Source organism: Chelonoidis abingdonii, chromosome 26 (assembly GCF_003597395.2).
Source record: "Chelonoidis abingdonii isolate Lonesome George chromosome 26, CheloAbing_2.0, whole genome shotgun sequence".
Taxonomy (NCBI): Eukaryota; Metazoa; Chordata; order Testudines; family Testudinidae; genus Chelonoidis; species Chelonoidis abingdonii.
The window spans coordinates 12,236,905-12,258,778 of NC_133794.1; the positions used below are offsets into that span (position 1 = coordinate 12,236,905).

Below are 21,874 nucleotides of genomic sequence, written 5' to 3' on the forward strand. Positions count from 1 at the left end.
GTTGACTTCAGCAGAGGGACGCTCGATTTCCCTAAGTCTAACTGAATTCATTTTCATCCAAGCACCCAACTCATCAGCTGGTGTAAATGGATGTCACTTGATTCACTTCAGAGGAGCTGTGCTACTTGCTCCAGCTAAGGAGCTGCCACTAAAAGTCTAGCTGCTGTCGCTCTCCAATGCAGATTTTTCCCACGCTCTTCCTCGTTTGTTCCTGATGCAGCTTTGTAGTTTGTACAACGAATGCCTTGTCTTCCAGGTTCTTTTGTGGTTTTGCTACAACATGAGTGATGTCATTTGGCCCAGAGGGCTTCATAGCTGTAGTGTAAGAAAGAATGAATAAAATATTGGCTGGGAATTGCAATGGAGAACAGAGACCTGTGCTTGACTCTCCCTGGTAGCTGGTTGCCATAAAAGAAGCTGGAGTGCGGCTAGAAATTGCTCGGATATCTTTAGGTTACTGTGAGTGCTATACTTATTCTATCTTTGGGTTCAGATTCTTAAGACAGTAATAGGACTGGTATCGATCTTAACAACGCCTCCACCAAAGCGTTAGAAAGTATTAAAAAATCAACCCCGAGGAGCGAGAATTGTTTCCTTGATTCTGAGGTCTCTGCCAGAGCTATAGAAGATCATGCTCTGTCCCTATTTAAGGGGGGATATGATAGACTATAAAACCATGAATGGTGTGGGAAAAGTGAATACAGGGATGTTATTTGCCCTTTCCCCTAATACAAAAACTCAGTCACCCAGGGAAATTAATAGGCAGAAGGTTTAACGCAAACAAATACTTTTTCACGCAACTCACAATTAACCTGTGGAACATGTTGCCAGGAGATGGCCAAAAGTGTAAGTGGGTTCAACAAAGAGCTAAAGAAGTTAATGGAGGCTAGGTCCATCAATGGCTTTTAGCCAAGATGGTCAGGGATGTAATTCCATGCTCGGGGCAATCCTAAACCTCCGACTGCCAGCAGCTGGGAGGGGAAGAAGAAAGAGGTGGATCTATCCACATTTGTTCTGTACACTCCCCCTGAAGCTCTGGTACTGATCACTGTTGCAGACAGGATACTAGGTTAGGTGTGTTCTTATTTCATTACAATAACTGGTTATGCCTGTCAAGACAGGTCTTTAGGTTTAAATGGCTCGTGGAAATAGCTAATTACCCCTATTCACATTTTTTTGTTGTGACTGTATTAGAGACAAAAAAAAAAACCAAACATCTCTGAACACAAGAATGTTGTGTTGCATTATCAACTGTACCTTCTCTGCAATGGACCTGCAGTTGAAGTTTCCTGAGTTTGTGGTATGGGTGCGTGCATCATGCCTTTAATAAAACCCATTGTTTTCATTTGCAATCACCGATGGGTTTTTTTTCTTGCCTGTGGAATTCTGCTCACTGAACGTGGGGGCAGGAAAGCCTGGGAGCTTGTAAAAATGTCATGTCTTATTATTTATTTGTGCTCCCTTTATAGTGCCCTTGTCCCTGGTCACTGACTAGGGGAGGCAGTGTGGTATAGTGGATAGAGCACTGGACCGGGACTCAGGAGACACGTGCTATTATTGGCTGGAAAGTCTCTTCATCTGTAAAATATGGATCTTGATATGCAACTCTTTTGTAAAGCACTCTGAGATCTAGGGATAAAAGCGGCTATATAAGAACTAGGTACTGTTATTCTCAAACTAAACTATAGCCCTGAGAGTGATCTAAAGGATGCTAATGATATTTTTTTAAAAAGCTTGAAATCTAAATGAAACATTTTGATTCCAGCTGACTGAAACCTACCCCACACAGGTTTTTTCAGGACTTTTTTGATTCACCAAACGTTTCGGAAAAAATTGTTATTCAGTCAATCCAAAATACTTCTTCCCTCACCCCAGGTTTTTCAGAATTGCCACTGAATTGAAAAAATCTTTTATTCCCCCAGCTCTAGTAGAGAGCGGCCTTCCCGTGTGCAAATTAACTTCTCAGGATGGGCTTGATCCAGAGAGATGATGAGTTTTCGTTTTAGCTTGCCTGGCTGAAATTTGGAGGGGTTCAGTTGCTGAAAACACACCAATCAACCCACCAGAAACCAAAACAAAAATTGAGTATTGGGTGTTTTTCGTTTTTTTGAGAAAATCCTGAAAGAAGTTCTGTAGAAAACTTTTGGCAAAAACGGACAAAAAAATTGCTTTTCTCGAAACTTTTTGCAAGAGATTGGAAAAAAAAGTTCATTGTTCACAACTTCCTGTGTCTGGGTGCACTGTGCATTCCTGCTTCCTCCAATGGCAAGCAAGATGCTGGAAAGGGGCCAAAAAGGAGGTGGTACCAGGCCCATCCCACACAGCTGGACAACCATGAAGAGGAATCTACTTATCCTTAAAGAATGTTCACTCCCCATGAGGGGAGGCAGTTCCAGGAGAGACATTGCCTGCCTGAAAAACACTCCACCACCCAATGTTTCTTCTGGGGCAGTGTGACCCTAGGCAGGGGTATGGCATAAGAGATCCAATCTTGCCCAGAAAATGAGAACCTGCTCCTTTTGCAATCAGTGGGAGCAGGGCAAGGCTGATACATTACTGACACTGGCAAGGACCTGTTCTCAGGTGGTTGATTATGGTTCAGAGAGAGATGTAGGATGAACGTCAGCCTGTGCACACTGGCCTAGCTTTAGACATGACTTTCCCAGAGTCCTGTTTCTGCAGCTGCCATATGGGAATAATCCAGGGACTCGTCTACCAGTCAGTATGGCCCCAAGACTGTGTGTAGCCTTACTGTTCTGTTGCCTCATAATTGCTGGGTACTGTGGGGTGTATTTAATCTGCTTGGCATAGTGATGTTATCATAGCGCTGTGGCACTCGGCCTGCTTTGTTTGTACCCCTACCAACAAAGCATGAAAAATGCACAGTTAAATGAGGCTGAGAATTCAATAGAAGGGTTAAGAATAGATGAACCATTGTCTAGCGGTGGCTGCTATTTGAATTTATGAAGTGCCGTTATTGCAGAAAACATCCATTCTGTTCCTGGTTGGAAAAAAAAGGGTATTACAGGCAAACCAATGGCCAATTTGCAAAACGTTGCTGGTGTGGCTGAGACTGCATTTTTCACTGGAAAAAAGTTTTGGTTGAAAAATTTCCCTGCGCTCTACTTAAGAACATAAGAAAGGCCAGACTAGGTCAGATCAAAGCCCCATCTAGCCTAGTATCCTGTCTTCTGACAGTGAACAATGCCAGATGTCCCAGAGGGAATGAACAGAACAGGTGATCATCAAGTGATCCATCCTGTCGCCCTTTCCCAGTTTCTGGCAAACAGAGGCTCGGGACACCATCCCTGCTCATCCTGGCTAATAACCATTGATGGACCGATCCTCCACAAACTTATCTAGTACTTTTTTGAACTCTGTTATAGTCTTGGCCTTCATAACATCCTCTGGCAAGGAGTTCCACAGGTTGACTGTGCATTGTGTGAATACTTCCTTTTGTTACTTCTCGTCAGGTGCAAGCTTATTATTTGTATTATGCAGTGTTGCCAACCCAACATGATCAAGGTGTCTGGCTCCCCCAAAACCATTTGAATGGCTTAAAAATCATGAGTTTAAAAACAATAAAAAAAGTGGGGATCTTTTTGCTTGCCTGCCAGGTTGTTTGCAACTGTAGGGTGCACTCAGGTCACATTGTCAAGCTATCCAAGCAACCATGTGGGCTAGAAACTTGGTTTTTGTTTTGTTTTTGTTTAAGAAAAGCTGAGATTCTCATATACAGACACACACACACACACACACCCCCCCGACTAGCCACTTAGTTGCCAGGTATAACCTAGACCAGAACAGCAGCTGGGAACTCGAGTGTGGTTATGTGAGGAATAGGCCTCATTCAGGGCACCTGTTGTGCAAATATGAATGGCATTGGAATTACAAGCAACACGGAGACCAGGCCTCTCACCTTCCCCTCTTGCTGCTCCCTTTGGTGGCTTGAAGGATCAACAGAGCTACAGGGAAGTAGGTGAGGAGAGGGTGACTCTTCCTTCCCTAGATTTCCACAGGCTTCTCAGAATCCACCTCATATGCCCAGCAGCCCCATCCCCTCCTGGGACTGCCCAGACTCCTGCTCATACAACCTCGTGAAGGGGCCTTGAACATTCCCGAGGGGACATGGCCTACCGCCCTACCTAGGGAAATCAGCACGCCGTCATATACCCTCCCTTCCTAGGGGACACAACACCCTCTCAGGTACCCTCCGTCCCAGGGTACACTACACTCCCTCAGATACCCTCCCTTCCCCAGGGCACAAAACACCCCTTCAGGTACCCTCCTGCCCCCGAGGACACAACCTGCTCTCCTCAGGGACACAACACCCCAGTAGACATCTCATACCCCTGGCACACCCTATACCTGCCCCAGGGACATAATATCCTATCAGACACAGACAACACCCCCCAGAGGACTCCACCCCCTCAACTCTCCCCCAGAAACCTCCCAACCAACACCCAGGAGACCCAACACCCCCTTGAACACAGCCAGCCACTACTCTCTCAAGGAATCAATACCCCCTCAGGTGTACCTCACTGTCCCTGGGGGACTCAGAGCTCCCCGCAGGCACAGCCCACACCCTGCCCTACCCCAGGACACCCGATATTCCTCAGGCACACCCAACCCTCCTCGACCCCCCACCCCACCTTTTCAGTCATGTGCAACACCACCCAGGGCAACAAATGTCCCTGGAAGAGCATCTCAAAGCTTGGTAGCTACGTTCAGGCTCCAACACCTCAGATAATATACGTATCAGCTGGAAATAATGTAAAACTATTTAATTTAATTAGCTTTTACTAAGGAAGCTGCCAATCCTGTCTTCAGTCCTGCTACCCTACATTCCCCATGTTCATTTCAGTATGCCCTGTAGCCATTCATTATAACCACTAGAGGTCAGACATGAAACAGACCATCACCAGGCTCTTGAATGAACTCACACAGGGAAATATTGAAAGCCAGGAACACCCTGTCACTTATGGGCAAACACTTTCACAGACTGATCACTCCATAGCTAACCTTTCAGTCCTTGTCCTCAAAGGAAACCTGCACAACATCCTCAAAAGACGAACTTGGGAGCTTAAATTCATAACTTTGCTAGACCCCAAAAATCACGATCTTAATACAGACATTGGATTTATGGCTTATTACAACTATCTATCTATCTATCCATCCCCAGACACCCCATCTAGCTAGTTAGCTTGCTAGCTAGGAATTTCTCTGTATTTATCAGGTACTTCTCAGGGTGCTATTAATGTGCTTCTCAGCACCTGATGGGTTTCCCATCTTTTCTTACTGCTATTAGATTACCCTTACATTTTCCAAAGGCCAGTGGGTTCTGTGGTTCTCATTAGAACCAAATTATTTTGTAAGTGTCTCAATAAGAAGATGTACCTAGTTGCCTAATTAAGACTTCAAAACTGGAAATCACTCGACTGCAAGCGTTGATCTGCTATGTCAGTTTATTGGAAAAACGGAATAAAACCAAGGAAAATGGAACAAAACAGGCATGGTGGCAGGAAATTATGAGCAAGATACAATCTGCACATCAGTGGTTTGCTCTTTGCAAGCAGTCATGTAGTGGTGAACTGGTGCAGTTAGCTAATAATACAGAATACACTGTAGGAGCTGAAAAATGATAGATCCTTATATTCAGAGTTGGTTCATACTCATTTGAGGAAAGGCACTGAACAGCGAGACTCTGAGAATTTCCCAGTGTCACTGAGACCTTCTTTGGAGCCACATATCTTCACAAATGATTTGATCCCTTACTACATACAGCATCCTAACAATATACCCCAATCAAATTGTCTTACAATGACAGATAAGCTAGACCCCAGTAACTCAGGAGGAAAAGAAAAATTTCAGGAGAGCAGTTTTGTAAAACTAAAGCTCTGGCTGCTGCCTCATAACAGCAGCTCTCCCAGAAATTAAAAATGCTTCATGCAGCAAGCAATGGAGCATGAGCTGTAATCTTTAAAATCCCCTAATGACGTTAGTGCTGGTAGCAGGTATTGCTGCCACTAGGCAGTGAAGCGAGGACTTTCTAGAGCTCTCTTTTAATATTTTGTTCTGTAGGAGCTGGTAGTTGACACACATTTGACCTTGGAGCTCCTTCCGCTGCTAGTGCTGTATCCGCCGGTAGGAACACACGGTGCACATACATCTCCCAAATTTGCGACGATGCTTCTTCCAATCCTAGCATCACACATACCTCCACTGCTAAGAACACCTCCTGTTTTGAGTAGTGTTCTGCTGCTAGATGAATAGCTGCCTCCAAAGCAGGGGCTGCCATCACACACAACCCCTCCTTGGGACCTGCACACAGCTGCAAATAAAAAAGGAAGAGCTTGTAGCTCAGTTTATGACTTTTGCTGCAGAAGATGAATCACATAGGACTTCTAAGAAGGAGAATACTCCTGGTACTTACAAATATTGATGGGGCAAACACCTTCTCCACACAACCTATTAGAAAGGGAAAATGAAGAAACGTTTAAAATGTAAGAAACAGGGTTTGCCAGAAGCTGGGAATTGGGCGATGGGGGATGGATCACTTGATGGTTCCCTGTTCTGTTCATTCCCTCTGCAGCACGTGGCACTGGTCACTGTCGGCAGACAGGATACTTGGCTAGATGGACCTTTGGTCTGACTCAGTATGGCCATTCTTATGTTCTTATGTTTTAGGTACCCGCTTATTATCATTACCTATATCATTAATTAGCTGCAGGCCTTGAGATCAGATGATGTTTGCAGCAGACTCGGACTGTGGTTTGGAAATATTTGATTTGACTGTTCAGTACACACAATATTGTATTTTTTTTCCTGATAGGCCCTGATCCTGCACATGGGCAGCACTTACTCATGCCACTAGACCTATTGGGTAAATTTAGCAAAAGTGCATAAGTGCATTAGGATCTGAAGCGCTATTAAGGTGACCAGAGAGCAAGTGTGAAAATTCAGGGCAAGGGCTCAGGGGTAATAGGCACCTATATAAGAAAAACCCACAAATATTGGGAGTGTGCCTATAAAATTGGGACATCTGGTCACCCTATGTGCTATTGACTTCAAAATGAATCTAACATTGTAAGTAGAGCTGTGCAAATAGCTGATTTCCTGAGACAATGACCAAACTGAAGAAACAAAAATAGTGAAAGGTCATTTCAGATGGGAAAAAAAATCAAACCATTTCTTTTAAAAGGTGTCAAAATGAAACTTTTTACTTTTGGTCTCTTGGAGTTTTTTAAATGTAATAATTAGGTGAATTCATAAAATGCTTCAATGGATTTGAATCTGCGTTTTTTTCACTGGAAAAAAGTTTCAGCTGAATTCCCCCCACTGTTTGCAATGAGATGATTTGCAAGTACATGGACTATAACTTGAAGAAAGGGTTGCAGTATTGGACCCTTTGTTTTGACAAGCATTTTAAATGAGTTGTTATTGTTCCCTGATCAGTGATTCGCAGGATTGTGCTATGAACCCACCTGCTCTCCTCTCCTTCCAGCAGCTTCCTGTAGGTGGCGATCTCGATATCCAGGGCCAGCTTGACATTCATCAGCTCTTGGTACTCCCGCAGTTGGCAAGTCAGGTCCTGCTTGGCTTTCGTCAGCGCAGCCTCCAGGTCGGCCAGTTTACACTTGGCGTCTTTGAGAGCCATCTCTCCCTGTTCCTCAGCTTCTGCTATGGCTCCTTCCAGTTTGCATCGCTGCAGAGGCGGGAGATAAATGCATTCCGTGTGACTCATTTGAAGAGACTCTTTTTGATGGCCTCTCATTTGTAACAAATTGAAGGCTCAAATTTTGGATTCGGGCTGAAAAACTGATCAGGCTGAGGGATGCTTTAATAAAGCAATAACCATGTCTATGCTTTTGAACTAGACTGCGAACTTCTTCTGGCAAGTCTGCATGAATCTGTCTGCCCTTCCGGTAGACTATGAGGAGCTGAGACACCTTCTCAAAAATGTCTACTGACTTCCTCTTAATAGCGTTCACCGTTATTACAATACAGCCTAAGCGCTGGACAGACACACCACAAAGAAGACAGCCTGGGCCCTGGAGAGCTCACTATCCAGGTGTCAGACAGGGATGCCTCAAGCAGACAAAACAGACAAAGGCAGCAGAGGATGAAACGAGTTTAGCAGAGATGTGGAAGGCTTGGCTCATGGCTGGTCTAGCAATGCTTGACAAGCAAGACTGGTAGGCACTATGGCAGAGGAAACACGATGCCGCTTGACTTCTACTCTCTCAGAAACCATGCTCACAGGGAAAGAATCCTGTTCTAGACAGGATTTTACACTGTCCTCCTCACCAGGTGATCCTAGGATCCCCTCAACACCAAGTGGCAGAGGGCCACTATACTGTAACCAGGGCCGGCTCTGGCTTTTTTGCCGCCCCAAGCAAAAAAAAAAAAAAAGTGGGGCGGCCGGAGCCAGGGGGACTCCCTGCACTGCAGATGTCCCCCGGTTAGCGGTGGAAGAGGGGGGAGAGAGAGAAAGGGAGTGGCCATGGCTTCAGTGGGGCGCTCACCATGCGGCTCCGACCGCCGCGCCGCCTGCCGGGAGGGCTCCGCGCCACTCTGGTTGGTGGGGAGGGAAGGACGCGGGCTGCCCTGCCGAGCGTGCTACAGACCTGGCACCGGCTGGGGCAAACGGAGCGCACAGCCAGCTACCAGCAGGGTGCTCCCCTCCTCCACACTGCTGCCCCCTACAGGGCGGCCGGATCGGCGAACAAAACAAAAAAAACCAAAAAAGCGGCCCTGCCACCCTAGGATTGGGTGAAATGCTGCCCTGTAGAATCTGCCGCCCCAGCCACGAGCTTGCTCGGCTGGTGCCTGGAGCAGGCCCTGATTGTAACTCTCATCAGGCCTGACACACTTAACACACTGTTGTCAGCATATTTAGCTCAACAGTGCCTTGTAAGGTATCATAAAAACTGGAGTAAAACTGCTCCTTGGAGTAAATTCACAACCACTTTGGCAGCTGAGGGATGGAGGATTTCTCTCTCGTCAGCGTTTCCCTTGAGATACCTAGCACGCAGCCTGGGGCACTGAGTCTCTAGATTTAGATCTTACAGGCTAGCTGCCATGACATGGGCCTCTGGTGGCAGACCCGCTATTCTAGTTATATTGTTTTGCTTTATAAACGGCGCACCAGAGATAGGGCCATTGGTTGAGAGTTTCAAAGCTGACTAGAAGATTTAGGCGCACAACTTCCATTAATTTGAATGGCCTTTGAAAAACCCAGCCATTGATTCTGCTAGTGTCATTTATTTATTTATTCATTCATTTATTTGAAGTTGGTTATACGTCCAAAACAGTTAACTGGAGGTGACCTCTTTTTGCTTCACTTTAGACTTCTGCTGAGTGTGTCAGCTTCACAATACACGCCTCTACCAGTTGAGTTAAGGAGTAACCCTGTTAGCTGGTAGCAGTAGTAAACTATTATCCTTTCATGGCTTAGTCACTAGTCCAGGCACCAGCAGTTCTTCAGAACCGTCAAGTGGTGCAACCTAATTTGTAATTAAGATTTTTTTGTTTTTACTGATGAGCTGTTATAATGGGGCCAGTTTTGGTTATCACGTAGCATGGGATCCTTTACATAGCATTTGTGAGTAGTTATTGATACATTATACACACTATGCCAGTGCATCACATTCACCTGGGCTTTAACATTTTCAAGTTCTCCGTGCAGTCTCTGAATCACCCGGTTCAGCTCCATAATCTCATTCCTTGTGCTGTGCAGGTTGTCGCAGTGTTTGCTGGCGGTTACCTTCAGCTCCTCGTACTTGGGTGAGAGAGAAGATGCAATTATAATAAACAGACCCATTACAAAGCACCAAAAGCTGCAGTGTAACTGTGATGAGCTACTCATGGGTCTCTGGCAGGGTTTGAATGCTATATCTTGAGCACTAAAGCACAGACTTCTACTACTAGAGCTGAAAGAGGAGCTCCTGTAGAGGTCGGCTATAGTAGACTATTGTCCTCTATGTGGGTAAAGGCTGAAGGTGCAACACAGATTGCGAAAACATGTTTCATAGCATTCTTGTCTGGCTAAGACTGGCCTATGGGGGAGGCACTGGGCTGGGCCTCAGGAAAACAGGCTTCAATTTTTGGCTCTGCCCCTGCTTTGCTGGATGACCTCGGGCAAGTCCCTTCCTTCTGTGTGCCTTTATTTTCCCATCAGTCAAATGGGGTAATGCTATTGACCCCCTTTGTAAAACACTTTGAGATATATCAAAGAAAATGATAGGCATTAGAAGAAATTGGTATTATTATGATTATTGTAATTTATTACTAATTAATTATTATTTTATTATTAAGAGATGGAACCCAAGTTTTAAAAAGTGCCTTAAATCTGAATGAGAAGTTATAATATTTCCATAAAACCAGATCCTCTGCAGATATAAACTGGGCAGGTTTACACTACAGCCGGAATCGATGCTTTGAGATCAATCCACAGGCAGTCGATTTAGCGGTCTAGTAAAGACCCACCAAATTGACAGGAGGTCGCTCTCCAGTCGACCCCTGTACTCTACCTCTGACGAGAAGAGTAAGGTAAGTTGACGGGAGAAACTCCTGCGGTGTAGACCCCTCAGTAACTCGACCTAAGGTACATTGACTCCAGCTACGTTATTCACATAGCTGGAGTTGCGTAGCATAGGTTGAGTTACGGCGGTAGTGTAGACATAGCCTGTCTGTCATTTCATGCATCTCTTGAATTACGAAAAGCCAGTTTCTTGTCTGTATGCACTCTCGTTCATGTGACTTGAACTATTTCTTTGATGAGATCAGTGTCAGAGCCATCCATAATCCCTTTCTCTCTATGGTGACCCACCTTGCACTGGTACCAGGACTCTGCCTCAGCTCGGCTCCTGTTGGCGATATCCTCGTACTGAGCTTTGACATCAGCAATGATGTCATCCATGTTCAGGCCTCGACTGTTGTCCATTTGCACAATAACGGAGGTGTCCAAAATGGATGCTTGGAGGTAAGCAATTTCCTGCAGGACATTAAATTCATTAATTGTTGGTGTGGTAAGATGTTGATAGATGTTTGGCTGCGTGTGTGTCTTCCCTCTCTGTGCCACCCCAGCCCTGCACAGACAGCTGGCACAGCAGACCTCGAGCGAACCGCACAATGACAACACTATCCGTTAAGGGACGAAGGCACACAACCAGGTCTATTGTCGACGAAGCATGGTATTAGCATCCCGCGGACTCTACTGGACCATAATACATAGATGCCATAACAATGGACCAGCTCAGTGAACGGCAGGATTTTCTGTTTCTCCCTGGGCCAGACAAAAATACTCCCTCTGAGATACATCTTTATACCCTGTTACAAACAAGTTAGGGACTGCTCCCTCACATAATTAGTTACTGCCCCCTGAGGTGGCTAGTTATCACTCATCTCCTTGTACACATTGTTTCAATCAAAACATCTCTATTATGTACTGTCATCCTGACCTTATCTTTTGGGAGGGGTCAGTGTGTTCCTGTTATCCTCGGGGAACGTTTTCGTACCATCCTTGATATTGGGGTGATCTGGTACCACTTGATATCGGGATATGTTTGCATGAGTGCTTGGTGATCAGCACTACTTAGGAATGTGTATTTCTGCAATATCAGCCCTGTTCTTGCCAGATTCTGCGTACTTGCACGCTGGCAGAGCCAGACCTTTGCTCACAGCCTGACGGTTGCTAACTTTGCTTTATATCAGCAAAGCTTGCCCATTGCTTCAGCTCATGCCTTGTACCAGACCAGGGCTTATATTTTAGGCTCTCTTTCTACTATAGTTTGCTTCTAAGGTACTTTCCTGGCTTTGTTCCTCTGTTCACAGATAACAAGATACTTTCTACATATTTTGCAGTTTCAGGTTTAATCCAAAATGGAGGAGAGGGATTTTTGGATTTGAATGCACCTGGTTTTCAGTGAAATGTGTCCATTAACCTCTTTTTCCAGCAAGGCTGGCTGAGGCCATGGCTACATTGTGGGCGCTACAGCATTGAAGCTATGTCCCAATAATGTAAGCCCAACAGAAGGTGTCTGTCTGTCACTGTAGGAACTCCTCCGCCCGGTGCGATGGAAGCTAGGTTGGTGAAAGTTTTTTTCCATCGACCTTTGCATCTACACCAGGCTGTGGTCGCAGGGGTGTGGATTTTCACATCCCTGAATGCTGTAGCTATGTCAACCAAAATTTTAAGCGTAGACCAGGCCTGAAGTAGATGCCTTCTTCTTTCACTTGCACAAACAAGGAAGGACGCCTCTGAAATCAGTGGAGCTAAGCTGGTGTCAGCATAGAGCAAGTCAAAGAAGAAACTGGCCCTAAGAGCTCAGCAGTGGAAAGAGGCTTTAAAACAAGTGCAAATGCTGCCCTGGGCCAGCTTTAGGCCGATTCCCTAGAATCGGGCCCCACACCTAAGAGGGCCCCTTAGGCGCCTTTTTAATTTTTAATTTTTTTTACTCACTTGGTGGGGATCCGGGTCTTTGGCAGCACTTTGGCGGTGGGGGGGGGCCTTCACTTGCTCCAGGTCTTTGGCGGCATTTCGGCAGCGGGAGGTCTGCGGAAGACCCAGAGCGAGGGAAGGACCCCCCGCCTCCGAAGTGCCGCCAAAGGCCTGGACCGCCACCGGGTATTCAAATCTGGCCTCCTAAAGCCGGCCCTGATGCCGCCCCACTGTAAATGACTGTCGGGCTCCTTTACACTACCAGAGCATTGTAAGAAAGCCCAGAGTGTAAATGAAAATCAGGCCCTAAGGCCCTGATCTTCAAAGGTAGCCAGGCACCTAAATCCCACTGATTTCAAAGAGAGTTAGGCACCAAAATACCTTTGAGGATCTGGGCCTGTGGGTCTTACCAAGGATCACACCATGGAACTAGTCCTTTAGATATAGATTCAGCTGACTGACAGGGCCAGATCCTCAGCTGAGGTAAATGGTCACATTCAAATGTGCCCATTCACACCAACCGGACCCTTCATCCTTTTCCTTCCTCTACCAGATCACCTGCCTCCAGGCGTTATTATTCCCTTCAGGTGGGGTTTTCAAAGGGATTTCCAAATTTCAATTCCCTGCATTGCAGGGGTGTCAGGCACTCGTGCATCTTGGTCCCTCCTGTCCCCTGGTTGTGATAGATAGTAATTTAGTCTCCTCGGGGCTGTAATACTTTAACCTTATCCAGGTTATTGGGCTCAATACAGGGGAAGCCGGGTAGAGTTTAAAGTGACCAGACAGCAAGTGTGAAAAATTGGGACGGGGGTGCGGGGAGGGGTAATAGGAGCCTATAAGAAAAAGACCCCAAAATTGGGATTGTCCCTATAAAATCGGAGCATCTGGTCACCCTAGTAGAGTTGAGAGGCCTGTGTTGCACAGGAAGCCGGACTAGATGACCTGGTGGTCCCTTCTGGCTGTAAACGCTCTGATTCTTAGACTAAGGGAGTCTGGCACCAAACTCCCCATGAATTTCGCCAGCAGGAGTTGCGGGGGTTAACGCCCATAAAGCCCTTTGGAAAATACCAGCATTCGTTGTTTTCTTCTCCTCATAAAAGCCTGACTGGGGTAGGAAATGTCATTACCTCTTCATACATGCGTCTCAGGAAGGTGATCTCGTCTATGAGGGATTCCACTTTGACTTCTAGTTCTGCCTTGTTCATGTAAGCACAGTCCACATCCTGCAGAGAATCGGAAATACGGTGAGAGAACTTCTAATTGATTATAAGACATTTCTGTTAATGCTAGAACAAAATTGGGTTAATAATTCCATCACCTGGATTGTCACTTCTAAGCAGTTTCATGTTTCCATATGATTTCATTCTTTCCAGCTTTATATTTTTAAATGCAAAATAATCAATATACAGGAGAAGATAAACAGGTCATCTCTATAGACCAGCCTAATGGTCTGTTGTATCGACAGCCAGAATGACCAAACCAGGATAAAGCTAGGTTTTAAAAGGCTCAAAGGGCATCATACAGCTCACCCCTGCCACCATATCATAAGCATCTTTCTCAAATCTGGACCTTAGCGTCCAAAATTTGGGTGCTTAGTATGAACCTCCAAGCTTAATTACCAGCTTGGATCTTATCTCGCTGCCACCAACCAGGAATCCGTGCCTGGTACACGTGAGCCCCCCAAAACCTTCCCTGGGGAACCCCCAAGACTCAGATTCTTTGAGTCTCCAACAAAGGGAAATAAACCACTTCCCTTCCCCCTCCCTCTCCCACCCAGACTTTCCTTTCTGGGCTAACCTGAGAGTATTGATGCAATCTCTTTACAACACAATACCAAGAATCATGTCTCCTTTCTTCCACAAAGAGACAAACCCAAATACAAGGAAACAGAAAAGATTCTCTCTCTCTTCCCCCGTAGCTTCTTCCCGCCCTGGGACACTAGGACAGTTAAACACAGAGCATAGTGTTTCCCCTCCCCCCTGTCTTTCCTTTCTCCTTAACAGGGAAAACTCCAACAGGTTTTTAAAAAGAAAGCTTTATAAAAAAGAAAGACCAAAGACATCAATTATTCTCTGCATCAAGATGACAAATACAGGGCTATTGCTTATAAGAAATATGAATAAACAGTCTGATTCAAAAAGATATCCAATTTGAAACATTCCACTAGTACACACATTAAATACACCCAAACAACATAAAGCTTATATGTTTTTTCTACTTATTACAAGTTGGCACAGAAGATTGAAGAAGAATACTTCTCATAGCTGAGAGACAGACAAAAGACTCAGATCCCAAATTCCCTCCCGACTTTTAAAAAATCCAGTTTTCTGATTGGTCTTGGTCAGGTGTTTGGTTCCCTTGTTAACCCTTTACAGGTAAAAGAAACATTAACCCTTAGCTATCATTTATACATGAGCACTTTGAAATCTGACCCTAAATGTCTCTGATAAGGAAACATGCATCTCAAACTCTAATGGGCAAGACCCTATGGATAATATTTTCAAACACTTAGAGTGATTTAGAAGCATATGCTCATTTCAAAGTAACTCAGACTAGGATCTAAATCCTACTGACTTTCAGTGGCTAAGGCGATTTACAAACTTATTAGATACCTGGAGATGCAGACGATGCCTAGCGGATTTCACAAGAATCTAACTGATTGATGGGAGCAACACCCATGGAGTTAAGTGGCCTAAGTATCTTTAAATATTAGTTCCGTGTCACATAAAAGCAGCAGAAATCCTGTGGCACCTTATAGACTAACAGACGTTTTGGAGCATGAGCTTTCGTCGGTGAATATCCACTTCGTCGATGCTGACATATTTTGGAGCATGACGAGTGGATATTCACCCACGAAAGCTCATGCTCCAAAACGTCTGTTAGTCTATATGGTGCCACAGGATTCTCTGCTGCTTTTACAGATCCAGACTAACACGGCCATCCCTCTGATAAGTCTCACATATGCGTTTTTGAATTTTTTCACCTCTAACCATCATTTCACAAATTATTATTTCAGGGAGTTAAAAATAGCAAAATAAAGTGATTTTTTTTGTTACTTTTTCAGGAAAAAATGGTTGGAATTTCAAAAAAATTTCAACCTGCTCTATTTTTTGTAAGTATGAACTTTGCATTGTTTTTCCTTCAGATGAGTTAAAAATCACTATATGCCATTAGTGTTCTATTAAAATCTGGGCAGCAGGTGTTTGATAAGGTTGTAGCTTTTCTGCGCATTACTCACCTTCTTCAGTACTACAAACTCGTTCTCAGCACAGGTTCGACGATTGCATTCCTCTTCATACCTGAGGGGGAAAGAGGATTATTTTTTGTTTAGCTAAGAAAAAAAAATATCTTGATGGATTTTGGAATTCCAGAACAACTGCAGATGACTCTGTGCACTCAGTCAGTTGATGTACCATATGTTGTACGTGCCTTATGGTGCATGTATGCAGAATTTGATATTTTTTGTCATTTCAACAAATAATGTTGACATTTATTTTAAAATTTATATTGATTTAAATATTCACAATGGTGAAAAATTATAGGCTTTAAGCATTTTTTTATTGTTATCTATTTAAAATTTCACAGTTGCAGGAAATTATAGGGAACTCAGATTGGGGGATCAGACAGAAATTATTTAATGACAGTAGCTGTTAAGGTTCAAAAACTGAAAAGATTTAGCATCACTAAAAACAAATTGTCACCATTGCATGTCAAAATGTACAAAGTAAATATCATTAAATCAACCTCTAAGAGGTCTGAAGCAACATTTCTCTTACTTTGCCGACATGGGAATATTTTTGCGTGTGCATGTGTGTGTGTAGGCTTGTTGTATGTACTCACATTTGCAGTATCTGCCAAGATTGCTACTTAACTGAAATGTTGTAAAGTTCTCTTCAAGCAGATTGTTTAATGAATAGTGTAAACCCGTAATTGGTGTAATGTGTAGTTCTCCCTAAGTGATAATGTCCTAGTATATTATTATTTATTACTTGTATCCCAGTAGCACCTAGGAAGCCCATAGAGAAAGATTACATTTTGCCAGGTGCTGTAGTAGGGTTACCAGCCCTCCAGGATTGTCCTGGAGTCTCCAGAAATTGAAGATTATGTCATGTGATGAAACTTCCAGGAATACATCCAACCAAAATTGGCAACCCTGTGCTGTAGCTATAATATACTTGTTGAATAAATAACACATTTACAAACTTGGGTGCCTAGAGGTAGCACCGAAGGCCAAGATTTTCAGTAGTGATGAGGGATAGATAATAAAACAGAGAATATCAAAATGCCTCTATATAAATCCATGGTATTCCCACACCTTGAATATTGTGTGCGGTTCTGGTCATCTCGCCTCAAAAAAGATATGTTAAAATTGGAAAAAGTATGGAGAAGGGTAACAAAAATGATTCGGGGTATGGAAGAGCTTCCATATGAGGAGAGACTAAACAGACTAGGACTTTTCAGCTTACTAAGTGGGGATATGATAGAAGTGTATAAAATCATGAATGGTGTGGAAAAAGTGAATAAGGAAGAGGTATTTGCTCCTTCCCATAACACAAGAACCTACGGTCACCCAGTGAAATTAATAGGCAAACAAAAATAAACAATAAGAAGTACTTCCTCACACAGTCAACTTGTGGAACTCATTGCCAGGGGATGCTGTGAAGGCCAAAAGTATAACAGAGTTCAAAAAAGAATTAGCTAAGTTGACAGAGGATAGGTCCATCAACGACTATTAGCCAAGATGGTCAGGGACACAACGCCATGCTCTGAGTGTCCGTAAACCTTTGAATGCCAGAAGCTGAGACTGAATGACAGCAAATGGATCACTCAATAATTACACTGGTCTGTTATTTTCCTCTGAAGCATCTGGTACCAGCCACTGTTGGAAGACAGGATACTGGGCTAGATGGACCATTGGTCTGACCCAGTATGGCTGTTCTTATGTTCTTATGATTTTTGAGCACTCAGCAGCTTTGAAAAGCAGTTACTTAGTTAGTCAAGATGTATCTGAAACTGCCTACCTATAGTCAGAAGCTTCTCCACCCTCTCAAACAGTGGTGAGTCAACAATGCATGCATCTATGTACAAGTTTGGAGACATTTAGTTTAACAATCTATTATTAAACTGCATCTTTCACACTTACTTTCTCTTGTAATCCTCCAAAATGTCCTTCATGTTGTTCAGTTCTGTCTCCAGAGTAGCTCGGTCACATCCCAGGTTCTCCAGCTTCCTCTTCAAGTTACCGATATAAGCTTCAAACATGGGCTCCATGTTATTCTGGTAGTGTTTTTGCTCCCGCAAAAAGCTCCATTTGGTCTCCAACACCTTGTTCTGCTGCTCCAGGAATCGGACCTGAATTCCAAGAGGAAGAACGTTCACTTTTGAAGCTTTCAAAACATATCAATGCGTTAGACTGGTAACAAAAAGGTGCCAACAGTTCAAACAAGGAATTAATTCAGGGAACTTCTAGGGCTTGGATTGTACAGAGGTCAGGCTAGAAGATCACAGTGGACCCTTCTGGCTTTATAATCGATGAAATCTTACTGCCAGAATGGGTTCCCCGGCATCAGCAACATGTGAAACAAAAGACATGAGTCATGTACATGTTTTCAGAAGAACGGAGATAACAGATATGTAAACTTTGGAGTTCCTCTCTTCATAATGAGGTTATTCAGCAGCACTCTGTTAAACATGAGAAATGGATGGAGCAGTTACAGAGAAAGTGAAGCGTACCTCTGGTTTGTACTATTTATGGTTGAAACAGCGCAGATCCTAGACCGTCTCTCACACCAGTGTAAATCAGAAATAAGTCCACTGAAATCAACACTTAGACTGGTGTGGGAGAAAAATAAGGGGCTGTCTGAATATAACATTAGAAACTTGGAACCTGATTCTCAGTTAAGTAAAACCACTTTATCCCACTCTGATAGTGTATTTATTTCCCCCATTAAGGCCCATTTGCACTGCTGGAGTGACATAAAATGGCCACAATGTGAATGAGAATCAGACGCTTACTGTAATTTTAGGGTGAGATTTGGAAGCTCCAAATCCCTTAGACATTTTGGACAGCTAAAAACTGTACAAAATCTCAGGTTTCATCTCCGAAATGTCTGCTCGAGTTGTGTCTGACATTCCTATGGCAAACTGCCAGTGAAGAGTGTGATCTCCCATCTCACCTTGTCAATGAAAGAAGCGAATTTGTTGTTGAGGCACTTGATCTGCTCCTTCTCCTGATATTTCACCGACTGAACGTTGGGGTCGATCTCCAGGTTGAGAGGTTGGAGCAGGAGCGGGTTGACTTGGACGGGTGTGATAGTGGGTGGACAAGGCCCACAGATCCCACCCACTCTGTAGCCAAAGCCAGCACCGCCATAGTCATATGCAAGACCAGCATTCCCATACCCATATCTTGCAGAACGACAGCTACCAACAGCCATTCTGGGTTTGCCGGAGGCTACACCACTGAGACTTCTGCTACCAAAGTATCCTAGTCCTCTATAGCCCACGCCACCACCTCCCCGAGATGAGACTGTACTGAAGCTGTATTGCTTTATGCTTCTTGGTATGACAGCTGAGCAAGAACTGAAACTCTGGACACCACCACCTCCAGAGCTAATGCGATAGGATCGGCAAGACATTATGTCTGATTAGAGGAGGAATGAAGGCAGATGGCAAAGCTAAGAAATGCTTGAGCAGGGCAGCAGAGTGAAAAGCAGTCAAGCGTGGATCCCTCTGAAATCAGAACCGATGCTTTCACCTTTTTATCTCTTAGGAGAACGGGCCTTGCCTGGATAATGCTGAGGTTTATGAGCTTGGGGTGTTAGCCCCGCTGCACATTTTGGTGAGCAACAACTTGAACTATACTTAAACATACCTATCATAAGTTATAGGAGACGGTCTAGTTTCATTGCAGGGAATCCCAGCTCTATAAAAACTGTGCTTGCAAAACTCCCTTTTTTATAGTAGGGATTAAAGAGAAGCAAAAACTATCTTTTGATGGGCTTAGCATACCGCGAATTAGAAAGGGAGTAATTGTCTTGTGGGAAAAAATGCATCTTGTTTATTAAGTTGCCTGCACAGGCCTGGGAACAATCTGGTGATTTGGTCATACGATCCGATTCTGATCTCAATTAGACCAGAGTAAATCTGATGTAACTCCACCGCTGGGCCCGATTGTCCTCTTCTTTGCAATGATTTTATACCCCTGTTATTCCCTTGGAATCTGTGGAGCTGCTCTCCATTTACATGAGTATAAGAGAGAACAAATTCAGGCCCAGAGGAAATACACCAGGGTAAAGCTGGGGTGAGTGAGGGAAGAATTGGGTCCATAATTTGCTTTCTCGTGGATTTCTTTAAACAAACCTTTGTAAAATTAAAGTTTGAATCATCCTTGTGCATGGGATGGCTTGTCTGCACTGGGATCTAAATTTAGGAGCATGAGGGAACAAGAAAGTTTGGTCAAGTCTTCACAGGTAAAACGGACAAATCTTTTTGTGTTGGGTCTTTGTTTCAGTATCAACTGGGCCAGATTATCAGCAGGTGAAAATCTCTATAGCTCCACTGACTTCAGTGATTCACACCCAGCTGAGGATTTGGCCATGAAAGTTTCAGGCTTTGATGTTTGTGCAGCAGCTGGCTCAACCCTGGCCTGATTCTTCTGACATCCACATGAGGTGTCAATTATTGGCAGGCAGGGTGACAGTTTTAACTCCTGGAACTGTTCCACACCTTCCTACTCAGCACCTTTGCTGGCTGAGGGTGAACAGGAGCTGCATGTGATTAACACCTCTTGTGATTTAGCCCAACAGGAATTGTGGGAGCTCAGCGTCTCTCAGGATTGGACCTAAGATACTGAGAAACATCTGAGACACGTGTTAGTCAGTTGACAACTGCTGTAAAGCTAAAGACATGAAATTAGCTTTCTTTCTCTCTCTCTCTCTCTCACGTTTATAACTGTAGACATGGAAAGAGCTCAGGATAATCAGCTTGTCTGAACCAGCCCTGTTCAAGTCTGCTGAACCAACACAAACTTGAGCTCCATTCTTAGCAGACTTGGCATCATGATGGTGCATTAGGATGTCACCTGTCAGCATGGGCCTGCCCATTGTGGCCTGATGCTCCACTGGCTAATGAGGAGTAGGGACAGAAATTTGGTCCCACCTCCCTTCTCTCCTTGTCCACCCCTTATGGGGGTGGTAGCAGAGAACAGCCCCTGTGCTCAGGTGCAGCAGCTATGCCTGGCAGCTGTGCAAGGAGTGGTCTGGAAGCCACCTTGTTCCACACGGTGTACCCGTTCCACGACAAAGCACAGGCTGACGCAGAGTACAGATCTCCGGATTTGAGCCTTTAAGAGGAAAATGTTATATGGACTTTAGCTCTCAACACAAACTAGAGAGCTGGGATTTAGGGATCAGATCAGGAGTCATGTTTTCCCAAACTTGGGAGGTTTTCAGACTTTCTCTATTCAGTGGTGAAGTTTGGAAACTAGATTGAACCTCTCCAAAGTGATAGAATATTCCAGATCCTGGGCTCTGGAGACAATGTTGAAATGTCCCATTTTGACATTTACAAAGGGAAATGTTTTGATTTTTTAGTTTTTAAATGACTTTCTCATTTTGAAATTCAAAACTTTTTGCACTCTGTGGTATGATATAAAATTAAAATGTGGAAACCTTTTGATCAATCCAGGGTGGTTTTTTCCCACAATTTTGCTTTAGTGGCGAATTTAGAAATGTTCAGGTTTCATTCCTAATTGGAACAAAGACAAATTTTGAAATCTCAAAATTCTCCCTGAAATGAAATTTCCATCCTCTGCTCAGCTCCAATTATTTTCAGATCAGTCCATGTAGGACATAGGAACAAGAGGTCAGGCGTCTTTTGTCTCATTTATACAGTGTTTAAAATGGGTCCTCAATCTTTTCAGGCCCCCCTTTTCCCACAGTCAGGGGCTGTGGGGAGGGGGGCTGTGGCTTCCGCATCTGTTTACAGGTGCAGATTTCTCTCACTTCCTCCCTAGTTCTTTCTTACTTGTTATTTCCCACCATTGTTCCTGCTTTCTTCAATTTTTCTTGTGTGCTCTCATTTCCTCTCTTTCACAAATGAGTGAACCTAAATAGGGACCATCTACACAGACATTTCTATCAAGGCAGAGATCATGCTGTCACACCGTAATCCCCAGACCGCACTGTAATCTCGTTTGGCTTTGCTCTGTGTGTTAACTGCGCAACCTACATTTTGCATTTGTGTACAAGCAGCAAGTCCTGCTACTGAACTCACTTACACTAATGTCAGTCAGGAGTAACTCCAATGAAGTTGTAGCCCATTTACACGTGTGTAAATCAAGAGTGACTCCATGAAAGTCAATGGAGTGACACTGCTACTTGACACCAGTTTGACTCAGGAATAACTTTATTGAAGTCAGTGGTGTTAGAC

General features: G+C 44.2%; 1 protein-coding gene across 1 annotated transcript; it reads right to left on the reverse strand.

The window, feature by feature from the left end:
• Positions 1-6,062: 6,062 nt before the first annotated feature.
• On the reverse strand, positions 6,063-19,080 carry LOC116828513 (keratin, type II cytoskeletal cochleal-like). Its single transcript, XM_032786815.1, has 9 exons — positions 18,619-19,080; positions 17,586-17,794; positions 15,681-15,741; positions 13,570-13,665; positions 10,832-10,996; positions 9,656-9,781; positions 7,485-7,705; positions 6,434-6,468; positions 6,063-6,331 (listed from the first exon to the last, which is right to left on the reverse strand). The coding sequence occupies exons 1-9, from the start codon at positions 19,078-19,080 to the stop codon at positions 6,063-6,065; spliced, it is 1,644 nt and encodes a 547-aa protein (XP_032642706.1).
• Between the last annotated feature and the right edge of the window lie 2,794 nt (positions 19,081-21,874).

Excerpts from the sequence above, each read along its gene's own strand:
- LOC116828513 (XM_032786815.1), bottom strand. The coding sequence starts at position 19,080 with ATGTCTTGCCGATCCTATCGCATTAGCTCTGGAGGTGGTGGTGTCCAG. Across the intron at positions 17,795-18,618 it reads TCGCTTCTTTCATTGACAAG|GTCCGATTCCTGGAGCAGCA; the intron begins GTGAGATGGGAG and ends CTTGGAATTCAG. Across the intron at positions 6,332-6,433 it reads TGTTTGCCCCATCAATATTT|CTGTGTGCAGGTCCCAAGGA; the intron begins GTAAGTACCAGG and ends TTTTATTTGCAG.